Genomic DNA, 25,944 nt, shown 5'->3' with positions numbered 1-25,944 from the left:
GAAAATCTGTCACTGGGACACCAAGGGAGCATTGTCACATGGACGTCAGGGCTGCTGACATCTGGATGTGATATTATTCGCAAAACTCGGCAGCTCGGGGCAGAGTAGAGGAGCCCAGAGAAAGGTCTCAGGCCCGAGGAGGCAAAAAGGAAGACAAAGCGAGGGACCTGGAGAGAGAAACTGACAGATGTGAGGAAAGATGCCTGTCCGATCCAAAAGCTAGAACCACAGCTCACAGTCCAAATGGTGATGAGAGTCCAGAGATGAAAAGCTCCTGTCGGGCTGGGTGCAGCGGCTCACGCCTGTAATCTCAGCACTTTGGAAGGCCGAGGCAGAAGGATTGCTTGAGTCCAGGAGTTCGAGACCAGCCTGGGCAACATGGCGAGACTCCGTCACTACAAAAAACAAAAAATTAACCAGGCGTGGTGGTGCATGCCCGTGGTCCCAGCAACATGGGAGGCTAAGGTGGGAGGAATACCTGATCCCAGCGGGGCAAGGTGGCAGTGAACTGTGATTGTGCCACTGGGCAACAAAACCTTGTCTCAAAAAAAAAAAAAAAAAAAAAAAGGCCAGAAAGAAAAGCTACTGTTGTCTTTGGGGTTTAGTTGTATGTCCCTGGGAATCACCTCTGTCCCCAGCTCATGCCCACTCATGCTTACCCCAGGCACGTGTTCTCAGCCTCTGCTGAATGGTTTTTGATATTTGAAGAGACTTGTTCACTCTCCTCTGGGCGGTCTCATGAGTTCCTCATTCACATTGGTTCTTAATCTTTGTGAGCATCAGAATCACGAGCAGAGCCTTTCCTTTTCATTTTTTATCTTTTAAGTCAATACAGGCGCCCTTGTGACAAAACTTAAATGGTATAAAATGTTCTGAAAAGCAAACCTCTTTCCAATACCGCATTCCTAGCCATCCAGTTCCCTTCCCAGAGGCAACCACTGTTCCTCATTTGAGATGGCAGATATACGACCTTTTATCATACAAAGGATGGCATACCCTACACACTGTGCTACTCTTGGATTTTTTTTTAACTTAATACATCTTAGAGATAGTTCCATTTCAGTTCACACAGCCCTTCCTCGTTCTTAAAGGATGTGGAGTGCTCATTGTACAGATATACTACAGTTTTAAACATCAGAACCTTTAGACATGTGGGTTGTGTCCGGTCTTTGCTATTTTAAACACTGCGGCGTTGGCTGTTTTCATAGCCTCTTCATTTCATACAAGATATACACACCTCTGCAGGGGAAATTCTTAGAAGTGAAATTACTAGGTCAAAGGGCATATGCTTTTAAAATTCTGATAGTTACTGCCAAATTGCACAGATTACATTTCCCTTGACAAAGTACGAGAGAACTTGTTTACCTGTGAGACTTAAACAAAAATACACTAGTCTTTTACATACGATAAACAAAAATACTCAGAGTCTCTGGGTGTGGGGCCTGGGCATCTGTATCGGGAGCCTCAGAGAGGGATTCTGAGCTAGGAACTCTCCTGGGTTTCCTCGCCCTCCAGCCCTGCTTTCCCCCGAAGATTTGCTGGTGAACCCGAGACGACGCAGGGCACTGCCAACATGGAGGCTCCCAGGGTCCTAGTTGGCAGGTCTCCTGTTCCCCTGAGGAGTCGGTGCTTGCTCCCTGGGTCATGGCTGGAAAACAGGGCTTTTCCACTTCAATCCAGGTGCCGCCCTCTGGTAGAGACTGGAGCAAAGGTCATGCCAGAGTTACAAGCACGTAAATATGGAGAAAGCCTGGAAAGAAAAATGGAAAAACAGAAAAATGGGTCAGGTCAGCCCAAGCAAGAACCAGGCTCACATGCACAGCTGTCCCATCCAGTTGTATGTCCTCAGGACTCACCTCTGTCCCCAGTTCATGCCCACCTGTGCCTACCCGGAATACACACTCTCACCCTCTGCTGAATGGTTTTTTGTATTTTAAAAACACAGTGGTGAGATACTGAGTGGTTTTTTTTTTTTTTTAATGTTTAGTATTTTTACACTATTGTCATTAAAGACAAAACAGATAAAACTGCCATCCCTGACATAACCCATTAATCTGTCTGTGGCCCCCTGATGTGGCATTTGTCATTGTTCTCTATGACTGCCTATGGAGAGTTGGCAGGGTTGCCCATTTTCTGCCAGTTCAGGCAGGGGTCTGAGACTGGAAGGGGCCGTGTAGTAGCGGCAGGCGTGCCCCACCCTTTTCTGTTCTGGGTGGAGCTCTGCAGAGGTACAAGACCAGCACCTCCCTGCCTGGAATCTAAGAGTAGATGTTCCCATCATGACTAATGGCATCACCTTTATTCTGCAAGTGAGGATTGTGGCCAATCCTGCCCATGGACAGGACCTTTGGGCATGGCCCAGACCTAACTTGGGTGCTTGACACATAGTGGGCATTTAATCAATGTTCTTGAGAGGGAAAAAAAAGAAGAGGGAAGTGTCACCCATGTGACATAATTTTAAGAACTCTGAGGACCAGGCCCACCAGATACTCCTTGCTACCCAACATTGTTGTTGACAACATTCTCATTGTCACTGATCCAGCTACATGAACCTGTCTGTCACCTCTCTGAAATAGGCATCAATTATTTATTCATTCAATGAATCTTTATTGAGCACCTACTATGTGCCAGGTGTAGTTCTAGGTGCTGAAAATATAGCTGTAAATAGAACAGTCAAAAATCATGCCCCCAAGCCAGATGTGGTGGCTCACTTACAATCCCAGCACTTTGGGAGGCTGAGGTAGGAGGACTGCTTGAGGTAAAGAGTTCAATACCAGTTGGGGTAGCAAAGTGAGACCTCATCTCTACAAAAAAATTTTAAAAGTCAGGCACGCTGACCAGCAGTGACTCACACCTGTAATCCCAGCACTTTGGGAGGCCGAGGTAGGTGGATCACCTGAGGTCAGGAGTTTGAGACCAGCCTGGCCAACATGGTGAAACTCTGTTTCTACTAAAAATACAAAAATTAGCCGGATGCAGTGGCGCACACCTGTAATCACAGCTACTCAGGAGGCTGAGGCACAAGAATCACTTGAACCTGGGAAGCAGAGGTTGCAGTGAGCCAAGATTGTGCCACTTTACTCCAGCCTGGGCGACAGAGCAAGACTCCATCTCAAAAATAAAAATAAAAAATAAAAAAAATTAGGCACAATGGTGTGCGCCTGTAGTCCTAGCTACTTGTGAGGCTGAGGTGGGAGGATCACTTGAGCTCAGGAGTTTGAGGCTGCAGTGAACCATGATCTAGGTACTGCACTCCAGCCTGGGTGACAGAGCAAGACCCCCATATCACAAATAAAAAGAGAAAACTGCACCCTTAGGAAGTGTATATTCTGGGAGAAGGGAGAGGTGATGAGCAAACAAAGAGATTATTACATATTTGTGTATATCATATACATTTGGGTGATATATGACAGTATGACAGTGATAACTGCTGGAGAAGAAGGTAAAGCAGGGAAGGGAGATGGGAATGAGAGGAGAGTGTAAACATTTTAGAGAGCATGACCAGGGAGACCTCCTTGAGGTGACAGTCAAGAAAAGACCTCACGGAGAAAGGAAGCCAGCCATGCAGCTGTGTGGGGGAAGGGTGCTCGGCCCAGTTTTTTGAAAAATTATTTTTATCTTTTGAGACAGGGTCGCTCTGTCACTCAGGCTGGAGTGCTGCGGCACGATCTCGGCTCCCTGCAGGCTGGACCTCCAGGGCTCAAGTGACCTCTCACCTCAGCCTCTCAAGTAGCTGGGGCTGCAGGTGCATGCCACCGCATCTGGCTAATTTGTTTAATTTTTTTGTACAGACAGGGTCTCATTATGTTGCCAAGGCTGGCCTTGAACTCTTGGGCTTAAGTAATCCTCCTGCCTCAGCCTCCAAAGTGCTGGGGTTACAGGTGTGAGCCACCACGCCCAGCCCCAGACCAGCTTTAACTGCAGAATTCCCACCAGAGGATGACCTCAGATTTCCAGTTATGTGAGATGACTGCCCTCATCGCTTTTTTTTTTTTAAAGCCTCCTCCAAGCCCCCTGATGGCTCCTCAGCTAGAAGAGTGGAATTTGCAACTTTTTTTTTTATTTGGGTGAAAAAGCACTTCTAAGGTATTCACATTGGAAAACCCAGGGAGAATGTAAATAGTTGTGCCTGCATGGGATTGAAAGGGAATCCCATGACAATAGAGTACAGGAATTAGTCCTGCTAGTCAGCTCACTTTTTGCGTCTCTTTGCCTCCCGTTCAGCTGTGGGCCCACAAGTGCATGCAAAAGACGACACTCAGCTAGGCCTTGAAAAAACACTTTTGTTTTCCGACCAGCTGAAGAGCATGTTGTGTGGCACATCCAGTTTCATAACTGTGGAAAAACTGCAAGAAAGAATGGGAAAAAATGGTGAACTTTTTTTTTTTTGAGATAGAGTCTCGCTCTTGTTGCCCAGGCTGGAGTGCAGTGGTGCAATCTCAGCTCACTGCAACCTCCACCTCCCAGGTTCAAGCGATTCTCCTGCCTCAGCCTCCTCAGTATGGGATTACAGCACGTCCCACCACGCCCAGCTAATTTTTGTACTTTTAGTAGAGACGGGGTTTTGCCATGTTGGCCAGGCTGGTCTCGAATACCTGACCTCAAGTGATCCACCCGCCTCAGCCTCCCAAAGCGCTGGGATTACAGGCCTGAGCCACTACGCTCAGCCGAATGTTTTTAAAATAATAAACAGTTGCGATATTGACTGGTGTTTTTGGTAGGCTCTTGTTCATTTTTATAAGGTCTGATCACTTTAGCTGATGAACCAATGAGCAGAGGACATACACAGCCTGAAAACGACAAGGATAGGGAAAGGGAGAGATGGAGGGAAGGAGGGAAGGCCAGCCCGAAATTAGAAGTTGAGTTTTCTGTTGTGTCGGAAAATGGAGCAGGGGTCGTCGTGCGGCAGGTGGGTAAGTTTCATACCAAGTACCAAGTGGGAGGAGAGTGTCAAAGAGCGTTCATTTGGCAGGGACTAGAGAGGTATCTTTCTGGAGGCCGTTAAGTACATTTGGTGGCAAACTGCTGGCCCCATCTGTGTGAAAGGGGAGCATTTCAAGATGCATGCTGTCATAATCGCATTGGATTGGGTACAAGGTGCAAGATAAAGTGAATTCATGCTCTCCGAAACTTGTCTTAGAACCGTAATTTGTGTAACCTGACTTTAGGCACAGTGCGCCCTCAGTGAATGTTTGTGGTTGAAATGCGACATGGATCCAAAGTAAGAATTTTTAAATCCAGACACAATCCCTTTTCTCCCTCTGGTATTTGAAGTATGCTAGGTACTAGCCTTGCATAGAATAACCCTCTGGGATTTCTTCTTTTTCACTTGCTTGCTCTTTTACAACACCTGCTCTTCAGCCTCCTGCAAACCCCCAGTTGCTCCTGTGCAGTCTTGTGGACTGCCTTCTTCCTCCCCCTCCAGTCAAGGCATCACCTCAACCAGTTTAATGATGAGAGAGGGCTGGTTTTCTTCCTCATTGTGTTAGGTTAATTAAGAGTTCTTCTTCTTACAGCTAAAAGCAGTATTGCCTGGACTGTGGGCTAAATGCTCTGCAGGCTAAGGTCTAGTTTAGCGAGCCTTGCTGGTTCAACTACATCACAAACCAGATGGTCATGGCTACCTTTGTTGCAGGCATAGTGCCCAGAGGGAATTAAGTCCTCCAAATGACCTAAAATTAGGTAGAAAATGTCACTCTGACCTTTTTTTGATGTGTTTTAAACTTGGGCTTTCTTTCTTTGCTTAAAAGAAAACACTTTTCTTTTTTAAAATTAGGCAATAGTCAAATGGAACAAAATTATAAAAGTTCAAAAGGTGAAAACTTCCTCCCACTGCTCTCCCCCAGCTTAATTCCATCCTCAAAGGCAACCAGTGTAGCAATGTCTGTGATTCCTCCACACGTTTTATACATATACAAGCAGATATGCACACACAAACACACACACATTCTCCTCTCATTTTTTACGCAAAATAGCAGCATAGTATGCACACTGCTCTGCGCGTGGCTTTTAGAAAAAACTCACTTAATACATCTTAGCCATCATTCCATATCAGTTACTAAGATTTATTTCATCATGTATTCCAAGCACACACGAAGCAGCCTACATTATGATAATTTCTCTTTCCTCAATACTTGGCAGTTGATTTTCATCTGTGTTTTCCCCTTGCTGGTGAATGATTTCTACCACAGGATGGTCCAATCATATTCTTTGAATTGCCTTCCAGATAAAATATCTTAATAAGCATTAGTGCTTTTGCCTGGAGGATAAGTAAACAATTTTATGGATTAGGGCTCTGCAGGCACATTGGTGTCTCAATGTTAATTTAAACCACATCCTGAATGAGGTCCCTTAAGGTCATAAAGTGAGGACTCCAAGAATTGATCTGTCTTCTAAGGCTATGGCATGTTTTCTCTTGTTCCAGAAACTAGAATGAACCGAAGCATTCCTGTGGAGGTTGATGAATCAGAACCATACCCAAGTCAGTTGCTGAAACCAATCCCAGAATATTCCCTAGAAGAGGAATCAGAACCACCTGCTCCAAATATAAGGAACATGGCACCCAACAGCTTGTCTGTACCCACAAAGCCTCACAATTCCTCCGGAGACTTTTCTCAAGCTCACGCAACCCTGAAACTTGCAAATCACCAGCGGCCTGTATCCCAGCAGGCCACCTGCCTGCGCCCTCAAGTTCTGGAGGACAGTGAAGACAGCTTCTGCAGGAGACACCCAGGCCCAGGCAAAGCTTTCCCCTCTGGGTGCTCTGCAGTCAGTGAGCCCGAGTCTGAGTCTGTGGTTGGAGCCCTCCCTGCAGAGCATCAGTTTTCATTTATGGAAAAACGTAATCAATGGCTAGGATCTCAGCTTTCAGCAGCTTCTCCTGACACTGGCCATGACTCAGACAAATCAGACCAAAGTTTACCTAATGCCTCAGCAGACTCCTCGGGCAGTAGCCAGGCAATGGTGCAACGACCCCAGCCTCACAGGAACCGAGCAGGCCTGGATCTGCCAACCATAGACACGGGATATGATTCTCAGCCTCAGGATGTCCTGGGCATCAGGCAGCTGGAAAGGCCCCTGCCCCTCACCTCCGTGTGTTACCCCCAGGACCTCCCCAGACCTCTCAGGTCCAGGGAGTTCCCTCAGTTTGAACCTCAGAGGTATCCAGCATGTGCACTGCCTCCCAATCTTTCCCCACATGCTCCATGGAACTGTCATTACCATTGTCCTGGAAGTCCCGATCAGCAGGTGCCATGTAAGTGATCTTTACCTCCTCTGGGCCTTCTGGGCTGGGTGACTGAAGAGACAAGGGCCTCACATCCATGCTTTGTGTCACTAGACAGGGATGAACAGGTCAGAATGCAGGGAGGGCATTCTGCTTCACCTAGGGGCTTTCCACGTGTGGTTGCATTTGCAAAGGGCCTTCAGAGAATGCTTTTTCTTTTTTTTTGAGACAGTGTCTCACTGTCACCCAGGCTGGAGTGCAGTGGCGCGATCTCGGCTCACTGCAGGCTCCGCCTCCCGGGTTCATGCCATTCTCCTGCCTCAGCCTCCTGAGTACCTGGGACTACAGGCGCCCGCCACCTCGCCCGGCTAATTTTTTTGTATTTTTAGTAGAGACGGGGTTTCACCATGTTAGCCAGGATGGTCTCGATCTCCTGACCTTGTGATCTGCCCACCTCGGCCTCCCAAAGTGCTGGGATTACAGGCTTGAGCCACCGCGCCTGGCCGAGAATGCTTTTTCTTAGCCTAAAGCCTGTCCCACTGGAGTCTTCTTCTCTAGGGACCTTTAAGGACAAAACAGCTTCCTCTGTCTGGATTAGTTTAACAAACCTGCCTAGAAGCAGAGAGATGACCCAAGTGATTTCTAGAAAATGTATTTTTTGTTCTGATCTTTGGGCATATGGGTTCTTCCTTCTCTTCATGTTTCTTCCCCATCTTAGATTTGGCAGAGAAAGGGCTTTGAGTCAAAAACAAAGCAAAACAAAACAAAAAACCAGAAGGTGCCCAGAATGTCATTGAGACTCTGGGATTCGGGCCATCACATGAAAATGAAGTTGCGTCTGTGATTTTGCTGCTTAAACCCTTTTGGACACTTGAGCCATCTACAGCTACCCTACATTCCAGCCACTCTAAAACTAGCAGTCCCCCTACTTGTCGTGATGGTTCACATCTCCATGCGTTTGCCAGGCTCTTCTCTCTATCCGGGATGTTCTTCCCCCTCTGGTGTGTCTGACCCAGTTTCAATACACCTTTTAAAAAACTGCTTTATCGAGATCTAATTTACATACTGTAAGGTTTATCCTTAACCCATTTTAAATACAAAGTTCAATAAATTTTAGTACTTTCACAGAGTTATGCAACCACCATCATACACATTTTTTGAGACTTAGCTCAAGTGTCCCTCTGGAAACCTCCCCAGATCACGTTCTCCTTCAGGTCCTCTCTCTCCCTCCTGCTCTGGTCCTGTTGGGACACCTAACACCAGCATGGCATCTGATTATGTACTTGTCTCCTCTCCTTCCAGACTGCAAGCTTTTGTGCATCTGCAGATGCAAACATGTACTTTCAATTCGTAATTCCTCAGCATTTAAGCACAGTGTCTGGCACATACTAGACTCTCAATAAACTACTTCTGAAATAATAATATGTACCAGTGCAGTAAGCATCTCTGAAAGTGATGAAGTCTTAGATTGAGATAAGAGATTCTATCACCTTTTTTTTTTCCCTACCACCATTCTTGATGTTAAATCTCCGCTGAGGCCCCTGGAACATAACAACAGGGCTTTACAGATGAAACACAGGGCTGTGAGATGTGATATTTTTCTTAGCAAATAAACACTGGACATAAAGTAGGTCAAAGAGTGTAAGAAGTGCCTGACCAAAGGTCTGGTGTGCAGCTTTAAAATAGGCCAGGTGCGGTGGCTCACGCCTGTAATCCCAGCACGTTGGGAGGCCGAGACGGGCGGATCACGAGGTCAGGAGATCGAGACCATCCTGGCTAACACGGTGAAACCCCGTCTCTACTGAAAAAAAAAAAAAAAAAAAAAAATACAAAAAAACTAGCCGGGCGAGGTGGCGGGCGCCTGTAGTCCCAGCTATTCGGGAGGCTGAGGCAGGAGAATGGCGTAAACCCGGGAGGCGGAGCTTGCAGTGAGCTGAGATCTGGCCACTGCACTCCAGCCCGGGCGACAGAGTGAGACTCTGTCTCAGAAAAAAAAAAAAAAAAAAAAATTATAGAAATAATTACAAATGCTGTAATCAACCATAATTTGCAAATTAGTACACGTATACTAAGTATAAAGCTTCCTAAAGTGAAGAGAGCAACGCAGTCATTCATAACTCAGAAAAAAACAACAAAGAGGAGATAGAGAAATGTAACTTGGAAGATGCTTGGAAGAAAGAGGTAAGAATGAGTGTGAGATCAGGAATGAGGGTGGGGGCTGGGGAAGCAGGAGGGTGTAAGGAGAATGGGGCCTTGGGTTGGAGAGGGAGAAAGAGCCCGTGATGCCTAAAACTGGGACGTGGTGTATAAATGTTGGGAAGTCAACAGGGTGGGAGCGCATGGATGCCACCGCCTGCTCTAAGCGCCCAGTCATAGGGTGGGTATGGTGGTGGATTCCCTTAAGTATGAATCACTGAGAACTGAATGTTGGCAAGGTCAGGGCTGTATTTCCCAGTGATTGCCAGGTTTAAAAGGAATAATTTGTGAGAATAATACCATAAACTACTTTTTAACATTCTGTTAATCTGTATTTAAAGGTAAGTTTTCACCAGGCATGGTGGCTCACGCCTGTAATCCCAGCGCTTTGGGAGGCCAAGGTGGGTGGATCACTTGAGGTCAGGAGTTCGAGACTAGCCTGGCCAACATGGTGACACCCTGTCTCTGCTAAAAATACAAAAAAAAAATTAGCCAGGTGTTGTGGCAGGTGCCTGTAATCCCAGCTACTCAGGAGACTGAGGCACGAGAATTGCCTGAACCCAGGAGGCAGAGGTTGCAGTGAGCCGAGATTGTGCCTGGGCGATGACAAAGTGAGACTCCATCTCAAAAAAAAAAAAAAATTTCTGATCATTATAATATTTGGTCACTCTTAAAATTGAAATAATGCCCAGAAGTTCAAAAAAGAAAATAAGAAGTTTTCATATTTCTGCCACCCAAATAGAATTCCCTATTAGGGTTTTGACATATTAATTTTCAGTGTTTTTTTTCTTTGCATATATTTTTAATCTGAAATTAAAATAATTTTCAGTGACATTGAGTGTACTTATTCCAGAATCATTTAAAACTGCTTCATCGTATTTCATCAGATGAATCTACCAAATTATTATTAACCTATTCTTTATTGTCAGACATTTAAAATAGTTTCCAGTTTTCTGATCCAGTAAGCAATGATGTGGCCAACACTGCATACATACGTTTTTAAGTGTACTTCGGATTAACCCCTTAGATTAATGCAAAGAAGTGTGAATACTTAAGTCAAGGCTTTGTGATATAGTCCCAAGCAGCTGACTTTGACTACTAGCAAGGGAAAGCCTCATTGTGATAGACAAAAACAGCACTGACTCATTGTTATAATGGACCCTCTGGAAAATACTTCCCACTGGAAAATACTTTTCCTGTTGTTGCAGCTGAAACGGCGCCATTGGCAATCCAGTCTTTGGAGGTGAGCATTGTCCCGTTGGGGCAGGTTCCTTTAAAAGGCAAACACTCCTGACTGGGAACACTTTTTGTCTCTATTGCCCCAGGACCCGCTTTCTTTCAGCATTTCACCATCCCCTTGCTCTCTGTATTATTTCCTTCTGTTAAGGGGTTGGGGAGAGACATGTAGGATCCTGGGGGCGAAAAGAGGTGTTGAAAGGCAGAGGGAAGAGAATGGGGATAGGAGAGGGGAATAATTCACAGAAGATATACAAATAGCCAATATGAGAATTAAACCAAGCTCAGCATCATTAGATTTAAGAAGTGCAAAATTCTTAAAGACACCTTTTCCCTGATTCGTTGTGCAAAAATTAAAAACTTTGGACAACATCCAGTGTTAGTGGAGTTACAGAGAAATGAATATTCCCAGTCACTCTTGATAGGAGTGTAAATTGGTACAATCTCCCAGAAGGCAATTTCACTATCAAGATTTTATATGTGCTTCCTCTTTGGTCCAGCAGTTTCACTTATAGGAATCTATCCTATAGAAACATTAAATAAGCACATACAAATACAAGAACAAGAATGTTTATGAAAGCATTGTTGCATTAGAGTAAAAACAAAAACAACTACAATACCTAGCAATAAGGGGCCAGATAAGTCATTTGTGATTTATGTATACAATGGACTACTAGGCCCATGTTGCACTGAATACACCTTCTGACATCAAAAAGATTAAAGGCAAGAGCTGCAGTGATGATCCCATCCATGTATTTTTTAATTTAAACTATGTATGTTTATATATACATATTAAGTCTAGCAGGATCTAGTGGTGATCTTGGTGGGGAGGGGAGCAGGGAATTAAGAGGAGATAGGTATAGTTTCCTTCTAATTTCATATACTTTTGTTGATTTTTAAAAATAGCAAATGGCTGGGTGTGGAGCCTCACACCTGTAATCCCGACACCTTGGGAGGCAGAGGAGGGCAGATCACTTGAGGTCAGGAGTTCGAGACCAGCCTGGCCAATATGATGAAATGTTGTCTACTAAAAATACAAAAATTAGCCGGGCATGGTGGCGTGCGCCTGTAATCTCAGCTACTCAGGGAGGCTGAGGCATGAGAATCACTTGAACCCAGAAGGTGGAGGTTGCAGTGAGCTGAGATTGTGCCACTGCACTCCAGCCTGGGCAACAGAATGAGAGTCAGTCTTAAAAACAAAAACAAAACCACATAAAAAATATAAAAATAAAAATAGCAAACAGGTATTACTTCTATAATTAAGAAATGAGTAAAGACTGAAAAGAACAAAGGAAAACTGAGCACATACAGAAGGCAAGCTTGCCCCAATTCACCTTGCATGTCCCTTGGCCTTGGCTCCCATCTAACCACAGAGAAGAGGGTCAGGGTTGCCTGTGCTGATGGCTTTTTTGCAGGGCATTGCAACCCTAGAATATTTATGAGGCCTCCAGCAGCAATGACTCCCATGAAGGTTACTGTGAGGATTAAATGAGATAATGTATTAAAGGCACTAGGAAAGTGGCTGGCTGGTGGTAAGCCCTCAATACTAACAGCTTTTAGTTATTATTGTTATTATTTAAATGCATCTTGCAGCCCAGTTCTGCAGGGTGCTCCTCTACTTCCAGATCCCACTCACTGGCACAGATTTTAAGCATTCAGGGCAGGTGTACAAATGCTTAGTTTCATGTCAGGGCTATAACTGCACTTAATTGCCAACAAAACCACTTCAAAAGAGCTGTTCACCTAAGGGATGCTTGTGCAGTTGGAAACCATGGCTACGTGGCTCTACTCAGCTTTAGAAGAGCATTACTTCCTTACCCATTAATGAATGTATAAATAAATAATAATCACCATGCAAATGGCATACCTAAGCTTTTTGCAAGTTAAAGCAAAAATGGTTATTGGTCACCCCTTTCATGTAAAAAAAAAAAAAAGTTTTCAAAGTAGGTGAAAATAAGAAAGGGAATAAGCCTGTGTTTTCTCCTCACCCCACCCCCTGGAAAAGTCGGCCTCCTGCTGCCTCCGAATCCTTCCACTGAAGGTCACCAGCATGGAGTTCATGGCTGTGCAATCAAATGAAACTCATGATGCAAATATTTGGAAAAAGAGAGGGAATTAAGTCGAGAGCCCTCGTTTTATTATAAAATTATTGCTTTCTCTACCAAGGAGACTGAATAGAATAAATTTCTGGGTACATGGGTACAATTGTACCTGTGGACCAAAAAAAAAAAAAAAAAAAAAAAAAGGGATGATTTGTATGCTAGAATGCATGCACAATTAAAGTGAGGAAAAAAAAGAAACCAGATGGAAGAAATGATAAAGAAGGAGTTGCCTTTCAGGAACCACAGCTGCTTACAGCTGTGGGAGTTCCTGCAACAGTTTATATTGGCCATTTTCTTTCCTGGCTAAACTGATTGCATTATATCACAACGTTTTTTTGACAAGTTGAAAATCAGATTTTATTTCTCTCTCATAAACTCTTTTAATACCATTCTTAATAAGGAAGAAAAATGTTGCATGTTGCGACTGATAAATGGAAAACCTCATTTAGGATTTGGTCTACACATTCCAAGTGGTAAAAGCTCAGTAACACAAAGATCGTGTGTACTCAGGCCAAGAAGATCACAGGATTGACAAATAACATACAGTCCTGGGCGCCCATTCGTGATTGTGCAAGATTTTCATTTCTGCTTTGTGATTAACACTGCCTCTGAACTGAGGAGTTACCATGCTAGCAAATAATTTGTCTATCACATCACCCACCTTCCCGCTCCTACAGAATAAACTCTCTTGATGGAATTGTAGGCACTGGGGACAAGTCCGCAGGGAAGCTATTTTTGAACAGGGATTCTCAAGTAGGTGGCTGTCGACTCATATGTCTCCCCTTCTCACACACTAACTAGTGTGGGTTTGTGTTTAAAAACAGACACCCACAGACACACAGATTTTCTTTCTCTCTCCTTTTATTTTGAGGTACTCCCAAGGGAACTGTATCCTATTTATCTTTGTTCACCAAGTGCCTGGCCATCGAGGTTCAATAAATATTTGTTGAATGAATAAAAAGAAATCTGTTCTCTACTTCCTGGGGAAAGGAGTGAGCCTTAATCATGAGTAGAGTCTTTGTGATATGAAGCCTTGGAAAAGCCATTTTTTTTTTTTTTGGTCTGGGAGGGAAGCAAAGAAGGGAGTCAGTGATATTTGGAAACAGAACCTGTCCATCCACTTATCAATTTATTCAGTAAATAGTCATACACGGTCCTTGTTTTCATGGAATTCACAGTCTACTGAAGAGATGGATAAGAAATAGAAGTCAAAAACAGAAGGACACATTATAAGTGCTATAAGGGAAGTAACTGTTGGAACAGACATTAATAGACAGGTTGGCCAGACAATGTCTCTTTAAGCAGACATCTGAGCTGAAACCTAAAGGATGAGAAGGTCAAGGAAGCAAGGAGCTAAGGAAGCAAGGAGCTTGATGTCATTAAGATATCAAAAGCAAGCCAGTGGGGCCTAGCAGAGTGAGCAAGGAGAGAATGGTGTGCTAGAAGATGAAGGCTACACAGGCCATGGTGAGGAATCTGGATTTGTATTCTGAGTTAAACTTCTTTACGGAAATGGAAAATTGAACTCTATAATTCTCAATACGGAACTTAGAACAGTACTTGACATGTAGCAAGTGATCAATAAATATTAACCCTTATTTTATATGTATAGTATCCAAGTAAATTAGCAAGCCTTCATCATAGTAATTGGAAAAAAATGATTAAAACTTGAGCAATGAAAAAGATGATCATTTACCTGATAAACATAGTTTTTATTTAGCAACTTTTCTTTTTGTGTGTGTGTGTGTTTCTTTTTTTGTAGAGATGGGATTTCACCTTGTTACTCAGGCTAGTCTTAAACTCTTGGGCTCAAGAGCTCCAGCCACCTAGGCCTCCCAAAGTGCTAGGATTACAGGCATGTCCAGCCTATTTAGGAACCTTTTCCATACAACCAGTCAAATTCCAGACAAAGCTGGTCAGATTCCACTTACAAAAGGGAACACTCATTTTTTATTGATGCATTGATATTCAGTTTTCCTTTGTTTTCAACAATAAAAGGACAGCATGGAGGACTATATTGTCAGTACCCTAATTTTAGAAATTGATGAGGTGTATCATTTTCATCTGCTCACATAAACTGGCATAACTTTTTACCACAGGTGGCCATTTCTGAAATGAAAGTTACAGCTAATCAAACACTTAGCCCCACATGCCTTGGTGATTTTAATGATATGATTTGTTGCTATGAGACAAAAACATGTTGTGCAGGAAATAATCTGTTAGAAATCATATGACCTTGATTCAAAGGCTTTTGATTAACAGCACTAACATCCGCTTTCTGGAAAAGAAATAAACCCTGTGATTAGAGCTTGGTAGTCCTTTTAAAGCAAATAAAACATATTAGCCATTCATTAATGGATATAGGAAGCAAAAATGGCTTCAAACATTAAAAACTTCCCAAGATACTTTCAGCTCTTTCCTCATAAAGGCTTTTAAGGCCACTGGCAAAGTTTCTCCTCTTTTACCTTGTCTTTCTCCTTCCTACTTCTGGAGGGAGACACCGATTAAACCAAAAAACCCCCAAAACAGATGGATAGCAGAAGAGAATTAAGACAGTCTAGAGCAGTGGTCCCCAACCTTTTTGGCACCAGGGACCAGTTTCATGGAAGACAATTTTTCCACAGACTGGGGAGGGGGATGGTTTGGGGATGATTCAAGTGCATTACCTTTATTGTGTACTTTATTTCTATTATTGTTACATTGTAATATATAATGAAATAATTATGCAACTCATCATAATGTAGAATCAGTGGGAGCCCTCAGCTTGTTTTCCAGCAGCTAGATCTGGGGGGATGGAAGACAGTGACAGATCATCAGGCCTTGGATTCTCATAAGGAGCATGCAGTCTAGATCCCTCATGTGCGCAGTTCACAAGAGGGTCTGTGCTCCTATGAGAATCTAATGCCGCTGCCGATCTGACAGGAGGCAGAGCTCAGATGGTAATGCAAGTGGTGGGGAGCTGCTGTAAATACAGACAGAGCTTCACTTGCTCACCCACTGCTCACCTCCTACCGTGTGGCCTGGTTCCTAACAGGCGACAGACTGATACCAGCCTGTGGCTTGGGAGTTGGGGGCTCCTAGTATAGGAGACCTGTGCCCCAGAAAGTATTAATAGATTGTGCAGTCCTAAATGGCTTCTCTTTTTCTGTAAGTTGGCTTTGTAACTATTGAGCCTTCATTCATTCATTTATTGAGCATCCCCTGGGTGCCACTGCTATCCTTGGAGACATGGTAGCAAGAGGACACAGTCTATGTTTTCACAGAGCTTATGTTCTAGTAGGGAAGGCAGGCAAGAAGTTAACAGGTAAAAGTCATGCTTACTTATGCAAGCCCATGAGAGGAACTATGAAGGAAGCAAAATAGGGAATGGAATAAAGTAACTGGGCGAAGAGGCAGGCCTCTTTGGACAGGGGATATCTGGGCTGAGCTCTGAATGGCAAGAAGTCAGTTTGAAAATCTAGGGCAAAAACATTCTGGACAAAGAGGGTGGCAAACTCAGGATCCTAAAGGAGAGGACAAGTTTGGGATATTCAAGATGAAGCCAGAGCTTACTGGGCCAGTGAGAGTGTCATGGGAGGCAAGATCTATAGGGGCTGGAACCTGATCAAGCAGGGTAGATTGTAAGTGCAGTCCACCAAGACAGTTCTATCTACAGCTGGGTTTGTAAAGGGTCTGCTCACACAAGGCTCATCAAAAAGCAGGGCTGAGCAGTGGCATTTTTTGCTTTTTTTTTTTTTTGAGATGGAATCTCGTCCTGTCGCCCAGGCTGGAGTGCCGTGGTGCCATCTCGGCTCACTGCACGCTCTGCCTCCTGGGTTCGTGCCATTCTCCTGCCTCAGCCTCCTGAGTACCTGGGACTACAGGCGCCCGCCACCACACCCAGCTAATTTTTTGTATTTTTAGTAGAGACAGGGTTTCACCGTGTTAGCCAGGATGGTCTCGATCTCCTGACCTCATGATCCACCTGCCTTGGTCTCCCAAAGTGCTGGGATTACAGGCGTGAGCCACCGCGCCTGGCCACTTTTTGCTAGTTTTTAAACTGAGGGAAAGGAGCAGTAGTGACCTGCCCTGTTGCCCTGAAACTACAACTGGTGATCTGGATCCCCTGGAATAGATCCGCCCTGCCCTGAGAAGGCTGCCAAGGTGAAGCCTGTGCAGTAGACCTTGTCCTAGACCATAGGAGTCCCTGTGGGCCTGTCTTCCATTCTGAGAGCGGTCCCTTCAAGTCCCGGTCTCGTTTGTCATCCAGGTGCAGGGATAGACCTACGTGGATCTGTTTCTCCTCCTCCCCCTCTTTAAACCCCTACTACTTGTCATGACCAGGCCTAAGCAATATCAGGGCAAGGGTCCTGGGGTGCTGCCAGGAGACAGTCTGGGTTGGAGGGGCATGGTCACTTTGGCCAGAAGCAGCATGATCGGAAGGACCCAGGTGGTGTCATGGGTCAAAGGAGACAATAATAGATTGAGTCCAGGGAATCTGACCACACTTGAGAGACTAGCTTGGGCACATCGCCAGGTCACCCAAACAGTTTTCTGAGTCTAGGCAATGAGAACCTGGAGGAGGCCACACTAGTGAACGTACACATTGTCTTTTGTTCTGTACTTGAGGCCGTCATTCCTCTGAATGTCCCTTTGAAAATGTAGATGGCTCCTGACTGCTTTACCAAACTAAGAATACAGTTCTTTTTTTTTTGTTTTTGAGACGGAGTCTTGCCCTTTTGCCCAGGTCGAGTGCAATGGCACAATCTCACCTCGCTGCAGCCTCTATCTCCCAAGTTCTAGGGATTCTCCTGCCTCAGCCTCCCAAGTAGCTGGGGTTACAGGTGCATGCCATGACGCCCAGCTAATTTTTGTATTTGTAGTAGAGGTGGGGTTTCACCATGTTGGCCTGGCTGGTCTCGAACTCCTGAACTCAGGTGATGTGTCCGCCTCGGCCACCCGAAGTACTGGGATTACAGGTGTGAGCCACCGTGCCTGGCCTTAAGAATCAATTCTTAGCCACATTCTCACCCTTCCCATTTTGGTTTCAACCTACCAGTCACTTTTTTGTTTACTTGCCAGTTTTATTTTGCTGTACATCCCTATATGTACCCTATCTACATGGCAGGCAAACTTGATTATTACTTTTATAATCAGCAAAAGAATTTTAAGATCAATGAGGGTTCATCTTAAAATAATCAAAAGAATTTTAAGATCAATGAGGGTTTTTTTAAGAAAATAAACAAAACAACTTCCTTCTTGTCCTAACTAGTTATGCCTCCTCCTGGATCGTCTTATGCTTATGTGGGTAGCAGGGGCAGTGCTTGGATCACTAGGAGGTGCTTGTTGTTCATCTTGCAGGGCTACCATTTGGCTCTTTTCAGTCCTCTTGCATCTCTCACATTTCCTAACACCTGACCCCCTTTGGGCCTGGGCCATTCCCTCAGAGCTCTTCCCTCTCACCCTTACTTGGTTCCCTGCATCTCTCCTCTGGGCTTTTAGTTCTATTCTTTTGCCTGGTCAGGCAGGCTGCCCTTCCCTGGGGACCCTGCTGCTCCTGGTCCTGGCTGGGACCCACTTTCTCCCAGGTTGCACATTCACATAAGTCACTGCCAGCTCTGGCTCTGCTCTGAGCCCAGCCCTCTTCAAACAGCCCTGGCTCCAGTTGCACGTAGGCTCTAGCAGGAGAGGACCAAGGAAGTTGGAGGGTGTTGCCAATTGGTTGGCTAGTTCCCAGGAGCATGAGCGAAGTTTTCATTCATTTACTTCTTCTTAAGAGGGAGTGGGGGCCGGGCGCGGTGGCTCAAGCCTGTAATCCCAGCACTTTGGGAGGCCGAGACGGGCGGATCACGAGGTCAGGAGATTGAGACCATCCTGGCTAACACGGTGAAAACCCGTCTCTACTAAAAAATACAAAAAACTAGCCGGGCGAGGTGGCGGGTGCCTGTAGTCCCAGCTACTCGGGAGGCTGAGGCAGGAGAATGGCGTGAACCCGGGAGGCGGAGCTTGCAGTGAGCCGAGATCCAGCCACTGCACTCCAGCCTAGGCGACAGAGCGAGACTCCGTCCAAAAAAAAAAAAAAGGGAGTGGGGTGTGTGTGTGTGTGCACATGCACGTGTGTGTCCACTTGGGGGAGGAAAGGACAGAGCAGTGATTCTATATCTATCATACAGATAATTTTTCCCAGCCTTGGGTTTGGGACATGAAGGAAATTATGGTAGGAATGGTGGTGTGAAAGAGGTTCTTCATGGTTGGATTTTCCTAAGTATCTTACGAAAAGAGGAGCCTGTGTAGAGTTTTTTGAAAAGGTTTTTGAGCTTTCCAGTTAGAATACCAAACTGGTGATTTCACATATGTTTTTATTTAGGACACAAAAAAGTGAATTTTGTGAAAACAGTTAAGTAATCAACAATAGAGAAATATGGCAAACATCATAGAGGTGGTAACTGATGTCTGGACCCCTCAGCTGGTATCAAGACACAAATGAGCATGGAGCTTACGACTCCTTTCACACGAAGGAGCTAGAGTTGATGTTCCCTGTTCTCTTTGTCGTCTTCATCTACAGATGGCCATGACTACCCTCGAGCAGCCTACCAGCAAGTGATCCAGCCGGCTCTGCCTGGGCAGCCACTGCCTGGAGCCAGTGCGAGAGGCCTGCACCCTGTGCAGAAGGTTATCCTGAATTATCCCAGCCCCTGGGACCAAGAAGAGAGGCCCGCACAGAGAGACTGCTCCTTTCTGGGGCTTCCAAGGCACCAGTAAGTACGACAGGCCCAATCTTCAGGCATTTTTAACATGGAAAGGAACTATGCCAATGCAAGGAAGATGTAACAGAATTCTCTATAGGTTTGCTAATCCACGTTAGTGAGCAAGTCACACAGTGGAACGCCCAATATAGACTTTTCAGGTCAGGAGGAAATGGAAGCTGATTGACAAGGATCTCTATCAGACACAGAAAGCCACTAGTGACTAGTCGAAATTCTGTTGAAGGAAAGGTTCGTCAGATGTTCTCCAAGTCACACCCCTTTCTTTTATTTTCAGATCATCTGAATTTTTAGTCCACAAAATAGATTTTTGTTTTTACTATGACTGACTTCCGCTGTAGCCAATTCTTTATATATCTAGTGTCTATTCCTGTTTAAGCCTATTTCTTACTTTAAAATGTTAAATTTAATTAATTTTTGGTCAAAATTTAAAATTACCCATTCTTTTCTTTTTTTGAGACAGCATCTTGCTCTGTCACCCAGGCTGGAGTGCAGTGGTGCAAACTTGACTCACTGCAACCTCTACCTTACAGGTTCAAGCGATCCTCCCACCTCAGCTTCCTAAGTAGCTGGGACTAGAAGCATGCGCCACCATGCCCAGCTAACTTTTGTATATTTTGTAGTGATGGGATCTCCCTATGTTGCCCAGCTGGACTTGAACTCCTGGGCTCAAGTGATCCACCCACCTTGGCCTTCCAAAGTGCTGGTATTCAGGCATGAGCCACTGCACCTGGCTTATTATTTTGTTTTGTAATAAAAACATTCATACATGTTGAGTACCATTATTAGGTCTCTCCTATGCTTCTTTAGAAAAACAACTCTGGGCCGGGCGCGGTGGCTCAAGCCTGTAATCCCAGCACTTTGGGAGGCCGAGACGGGCGGATCACGAGGTCAGGAGATCGAGACCATCCTGGCTAACACGGTGAAACCCCGTCTCTACTAAAAATACAAAAAAACTAGCCGGGCGAGGTGGCGAGCGCCTGTAGTCCCAGCTCCTCGGGAGGCTGAGGCAGGAGAATGGCGTGAACCTGGGAGGCGGAGCTTGCAGTGAGCTGAGATCCGGCCACTGCACTCCAGCCTGGGCGACAGAGTGAGACTCCGTCTCAAAAAAAAAAAAAAAAAAAAAGAAAAACAACTCTGTATTTTCATGATTTCAGTTGTATAACTCTTCAATCTTTTCTTTTTTTTTTTTTTTTGAGATGGAGCCTTGCTCTGTCACCCAGGCTGGAGTGCGGTGGCATGATCTTGGCTCACTGCAACCTTCACCTCCCGAGTTCAAGCTGTTCTCCTGCCTCAGCCTCCCAGGTAGCTGCATGCCACCACATCTGGCTAAATTTTGTATTTTTAGTAGAGATGGGATTTCACCATATTGGCCAGGCTAGTCTCGAACTCCTGACCTTGTGGTCTGCCCGCCTAGGCCTCCCAAAGTGCTAGGATTGCAGGCGTGAGCCACCGTGCCCTGCCTCTTTCATCATTTTTTCCCCTTATTCTCTTTGGATTTTCCTTTTCTCTTAATTTATGGATCTAAAATATACAGGTAAAACTCATGTAAATGGAGTGTCCTGATTTATGACAATATTTGGAAGAAAGTAGATTAAATGTTTACTTTTGCTTAAAAACAACTTTTGTATACCACTGTAAAACTAGATTCTGTTTTTACTGCATAGACTAAAATATGAAGTTACTATTAGAGTGGATTTTTCAGAAATACAGAAAGTGGTAATTAGTTTGAAAATTTCATTGAAAGAAAAAAAGTCCACTTTATTAACAATGGTGAAGAGGCACATGCCTGCTTTCTCTTTTGCTCAGAACCCCACCAACCCTCATATTTTCTTTCAAGACAGATCCCTTTTTTCTCTTTTTCTTTCTTTTTTTTTTTTTTTTTTTTTAGTAGAGACGGGGTTTCACCGTGTTAGCCAGGATGGTCTCGATCTCCTGACCTTGTGATCCGCCCGTCTCGGCCTCCCAAAGTGCTGGGATTACAGGCTTGAGCCACCGCGCCCGGCCTTTTTTTTTTTTTTTTTTTTTTTTTTTTTTTTTTTTTTTAGTAGAGACTCTTTTTCTTTTGAGACAGGATCTGGCCCTGTCACTCAGGGTGGAGTGCAGTGGTGCAATCTCGACTCATTGAAACCTCTGCCTCCTGGGCTCAAGCCATCTTCCAACCTCAGCCTCCCAAGAGTAGCTGGAACTACAGGTGCCCGCTACCATACCCAGCTAATTTTTTTATTTTTTGCAGAGAAGGGGTCTCACTTTGTTGCCCAGGCTGGTTTCAAACTCCTGGCCTCAAGTGATCCACCCACATCAGCCTCCCAAAGTGCTAGGATTATGGGTGTGAGCCACCATGCCGGGCCAGATCCCTTGTATTTCTAAACCATAAATACATGGAGTTTAAACAATAGAATTAGGTAAAATGTGATTTTACAGCAGGATAGGCACTCTTTTTTTTTTTTTTTTTTTTTTTTGAGACGGAGTCTCGCTCTGTCGCCCAGGCTGGAGTGCAGTGGCCGGATCTCAGCTCACTGCAAGCTCCGCCTCCCGGGTTCACGCCATTCTCCTGGCTCAGCCTCCCCAGTAGCTGGGACTACAGGCGCCCGCCAGGTCGCCCGGCTAGTTTTTTGTATTTTTAGTAGAGACGGGGTTTCACCATGTTAGCCAGGATGGTCTCGATCTCCTGACCTCGTGATCCGCCCGTCTCGGCCTCCCAAAGTGCTGGGATTACAGGCTTGAGCCACCGCGCCCGGCCAGGATAGGCACTCTTACAGAAGAAATATCTAAAATTCCAGGGAAATAAATAAAATGTTAGCATCTTTATGAAATAAGTTTGGTGTTGAATAGGAAAGAGAATAGTAATTTTTAAAATAAACTTTTATTTTGAAACAATTTTAGACTTATAAAAGAGTTGCAAAGATAATACAGAGTAATTGGTTTTGTAGCATCAATTTAAGCCTGCTCTGGTCTTCTTGATCTATTTTATCATTTTAGGATAATGAAAAATAAGTTCAGGTAAAGGAGCTAGGCTGGGCATGGTAGCTCACACCTGTAATCCCAGCACTTTGGGAGGCAGAGGTGGGTGGATTGTTTGAGCCCAGGAATTTGAGACCAGCTTGGGCAACATAGCGAAAACCCATCTCTACAAAAAAATACAAAAATTAGCCTGGTGTGGTGGCACATACCTGTGGTTCCAGGTACTCAGGAAGCTGAGGCAGAAGAATTGCCTGAACCCAAGAGATCAAGGCTGCAGTGAGCCATGATTGTGCCACTGCACTCCAGCCTGGGTGACAGAGTGAGACTCTGTCTCAAAAACTAACAAACAAACAAAACATACACACACATACCCACAAACCCATCCAACTGAGGCTGGGCATGGTGGCTCATGCCTGTAATCCCAGTACTTTGGGAGGCCAAGGCAGGAAGATCGCTTGAGGCCAGGAGTTCGTGACCAGCTTGGGCAACATGGTGAAACCCCATCTCTACCAAAATAATACAAAAATTAGCCAGGCGTGGTAGCTCATGCCTGTGGTCCCAGCTACTCAGGAGGCTGAGGTGGGAGAATCACCCAAGCCCAGGAGGTCAAGGCTGCAGTGAGCTGTGATTGAGCCTGGGTGACAGAGCAAGACCCTGTCTCAAAAAAAAAAAAAAAAAAAAAAAAAAAAAAAAAAGGTAGCTAAGTCTCCTCTTACTGATAGTTTGAAAGAGAACTTTAATTCGGAAAGTTTACTCTGTCATTAATTTCCACGGTATTGTTTTTATACAGAAGTTTTTGAACATTATCAAGGCCTTAACATTTCTTTATCATATAAGCAATCACCTTCTATAACAACTAAGCAACTTTTGAAACAGTTTTTTTGGTATAAAAGAATTTAATGCAAAATAACTGGAATGGGTTTTTCTTGGAGAAATAAAAAAAAGAAAAAGAGAAAAAAATATGGAATGGGATCCCCCCATTAGATGAAAGCTTATGTTATAGAAATTATTTTCTCTATATTAATAAAAATATAAAATAAAAATAATCTTAAGCATTCATATTTTCAAAATATAGTACAGTTGAGATTCTGTGTAATTTTATTTCAAATCCTGTTACATAAGACTTTTAGAATTCCCGATTACTCTTTGGGTAAAAATAGGAAAAGCATAAGCAACAATCTATAAAAACTGGGCATACACATAGAGATTTTGTAGTCAAAACATTTTTTAAAATTTATAATATGACACAATTTCAAACACACAACAAATAACAACATCCATGTTCCCACTACCCAGATTTTAAGAATGTTAACATATTGTCACATTTGCTTCAGAATTTTTTTAAAGAAATAAAACATTATAGAGACAGTTTTAGTCCTACCACTGGTTCGCACACCACCACACAACAGGGCCACTAAAGAGACTGCCTCCTCTGGCAGCCAGGAAGGTGGAGAATCAGAAAGCCAACACCGCTGTGACCACTGCAATGGTTGGATCAGTTCTGTGCCAGATAGATCTCCACTGGCGAACAATGGATGCCCATGCCCTGCCCTTGATGCTTGTGAAGCTGGTAACAGGACACTGGGAGGCTTTCTGGGGAAAACCCAGCACCTCATCACTGTGCTTACCAACAAAAACACAGAAGCAGCAGAAGCGTGCTCTCCGTTTCCTTCTGCCCTGCAAATCTCACACGAGGTCATCTGATTGTTCATCTCAGCAGAATGCTCGTGGGAATACTGGCAACCAAAATAATAAAGATGCTATCTAATATGGTAACAACTTCTTTAAAGGTTCTTCAAAATCAGATTTCCATTTATATGTCAACAGTACAAATACTTCTAAATCTACATGGTCCTCTTTACCTTTTGATACATAATTAAATGTTACCTATTATGAGCTAAAAGTCATGTCTTTTTATCTGAATGCCTATAACATCAACCATCTGTGTCACCTGTCATACTACTTTGTTTTGTTGGTGACCTTGTCTGCCCTGTGCATGAGACTTGTTTTTCCAATTAAACAAATCTTGAATAGAGAAATCAAATCCTGCTTCCCTCTTTGGAGTCAGAGCACAGGCCTTCACATGTGGCAGCCAGCTGAATTGCTTATTGACTAAAACTCCATGGAGCTCCCTTCTTCCTTCTGTCTCAGATAAGAAATAGAGGCAGAGGAGAGATAGCCCACTGGGATCTTCCCATAATTCTAAAAGGCTTCTGTCCCGGAAGGTTTGGCTTTGTAAAGAATGAAAATTGACTGTAAATGTATTCCTTTCTAGGGAACAGCCGCATCACCAGCCACCTAATAGAGCTGGCACTCCTGGGGAGTCCTTAGAGTGCCCTGCAGAGCTGAGACCACAGGTTCCCCAGCCTCCGTCCCCAGCTGCTGTGCCTAGACCTCCTAGCAACCCTCCAGCCAGAGGAACTCTAAAAACAAGCAATTTGCCAGAAGAATTGCGTAAGTTGTTTGCAACATTGTTCTCTCCTTCTTCTTGTGAGGTCTTGTACTTTGTGATGGCTGAATGATCACTCGTCCCTAATCTCAGATTTTTTTTTTTTTTTTTTTTTTTTAAGGCAGCCTCTCACTCCTGTTGCCTAGGCTGGAGTGCAGTGGTGTGATCATGGCTAACTGCAGCCTCAACCTCCTGGGCTCAGGTGATTCTCCCACCTCAGCCTCCTGAATAGCTGGGGTTACAGGTGCACACCACCACACCCAGCTAATTTGCTTATACTTTTACTAGAGATGGGGTTTTGCCATGTTGCCCAGGCTGGTCTCGAACTGCTGGACTCAAGCGATCCACCCCCGCTTGGCCTCCCAAAGTGCTAGGATTACAGGTGTGAGCTACTGTACCTGGCCTCATAACCTCAGCTATTTCTCATATACACAGTAAAATAAAATGTACTTTTTTTGCTTTTTGCTTAAAAAGTAACCAGCATTTTGTATGAATGTTTTTAGTGATTCTGACACCAGTAGTAACGCTCAAAAACTGCTTACCTCTAGATGTCCTTAAGCACATACTCCAAAAACAAATAACCCCAATGCCTTTTCCCTCTTCTAAATGATGCTTTTGAGTGGACTTGTCCCTGGGTAAATTGATCGGATGTCCATGTGGTATTGGACAGGGACCCAGCGTCTCACCATAAGTTAGCAGCAGCCATCAAGAACGAGGTCATTTCCTGTAGGAATGAGCAATCTCGTTTGGAAAAAACCGTCTCACATTCTCCATACTGCATCACAACCAAATGCAAAGTAAGCCTTTTATTTAAAGAAACATTCGACTAAGCGTAAGGTGATGATTCTTTTTCCACATTTTGCTGCCAGAACCAGAAATGTTGAAATATCACCAAAATGTTCTCATATTAAGGTCAATCAGGACAGTAATTTCCAGAAATCTTAAGAAAACAGCCACTATTTGTGAGATTATTATATGATGTGCTTGCTAGAGAAGCTCAGGTAATTCTAATATGTATTTTCCAAATCT

At 44.3% G+C, this 25,944-nt stretch overlaps 1 protein-coding gene and 1 long non-coding RNA gene across 6 annotated transcripts in view; one reads left to right on the top strand and one right to left on the bottom strand.

Moving 5' to 3' along the window:
• Positions 1-25,944, bottom strand: part of LOC104668857 — a 123,059-nt gene that overhangs the window by 3,147 nt on the left and 93,968 nt on the right. The window contains exons 2-3 of one of the 3 annotated variants that reach the window (XR_004056983.1): positions 4,197-4,346; positions 660-1,750 (exon numbers count right to left, since the gene is read on the bottom strand). This is a non-coding gene — a long non-coding RNA (uncharacterized LOC104668857). Of the gene's footprint in view, positions 1-544; positions 1,751-4,196; positions 4,347-25,944 lie in introns of those variants that run through there. The other 2 variants (XR_004056982.1, XR_748900.2) reach the window with 2 other exon arrangements.
• TRAF3IP2 (TRAF3 interacting protein 2) overlaps positions 1-25,944 on the top strand; it is a 59,325-nt gene that overhangs the window by 16,622 nt on the left and 16,759 nt on the right. For all 3 annotated transcript variants that reach the window (XM_030929599.1, XM_030929598.1, XM_010371652.2), the window contains 3 exons: positions 6,425-7,255; positions 19,304-19,496; positions 24,742-24,920. In XM_030929599.1, coding sequence (XP_030785459.1) covers positions 6,433-7,255; positions 19,304-19,496; positions 24,742-24,920 — 1,195 coding nt within the window. In that variant the 5' untranslated portion in view covers positions 6,425-6,432. The remainder of the gene's footprint in view (positions 1-6,424; positions 7,256-19,303; positions 19,497-24,741; positions 24,921-25,944) is intronic.

This window comes from Rhinopithecus roxellana, chromosome 4, assembly GCF_007565055.1.
Source record: "Rhinopithecus roxellana isolate Shanxi Qingling chromosome 4, ASM756505v1, whole genome shotgun sequence".
NCBI lineage: Eukaryota > Metazoa > Chordata > Mammalia > Primates > Cercopithecidae > Rhinopithecus > Rhinopithecus roxellana.
The sequence above is the reverse complement of the archived record's forward strand: the minus strand, read 5'-3'. Positions and strand labels throughout refer to the sequence as shown.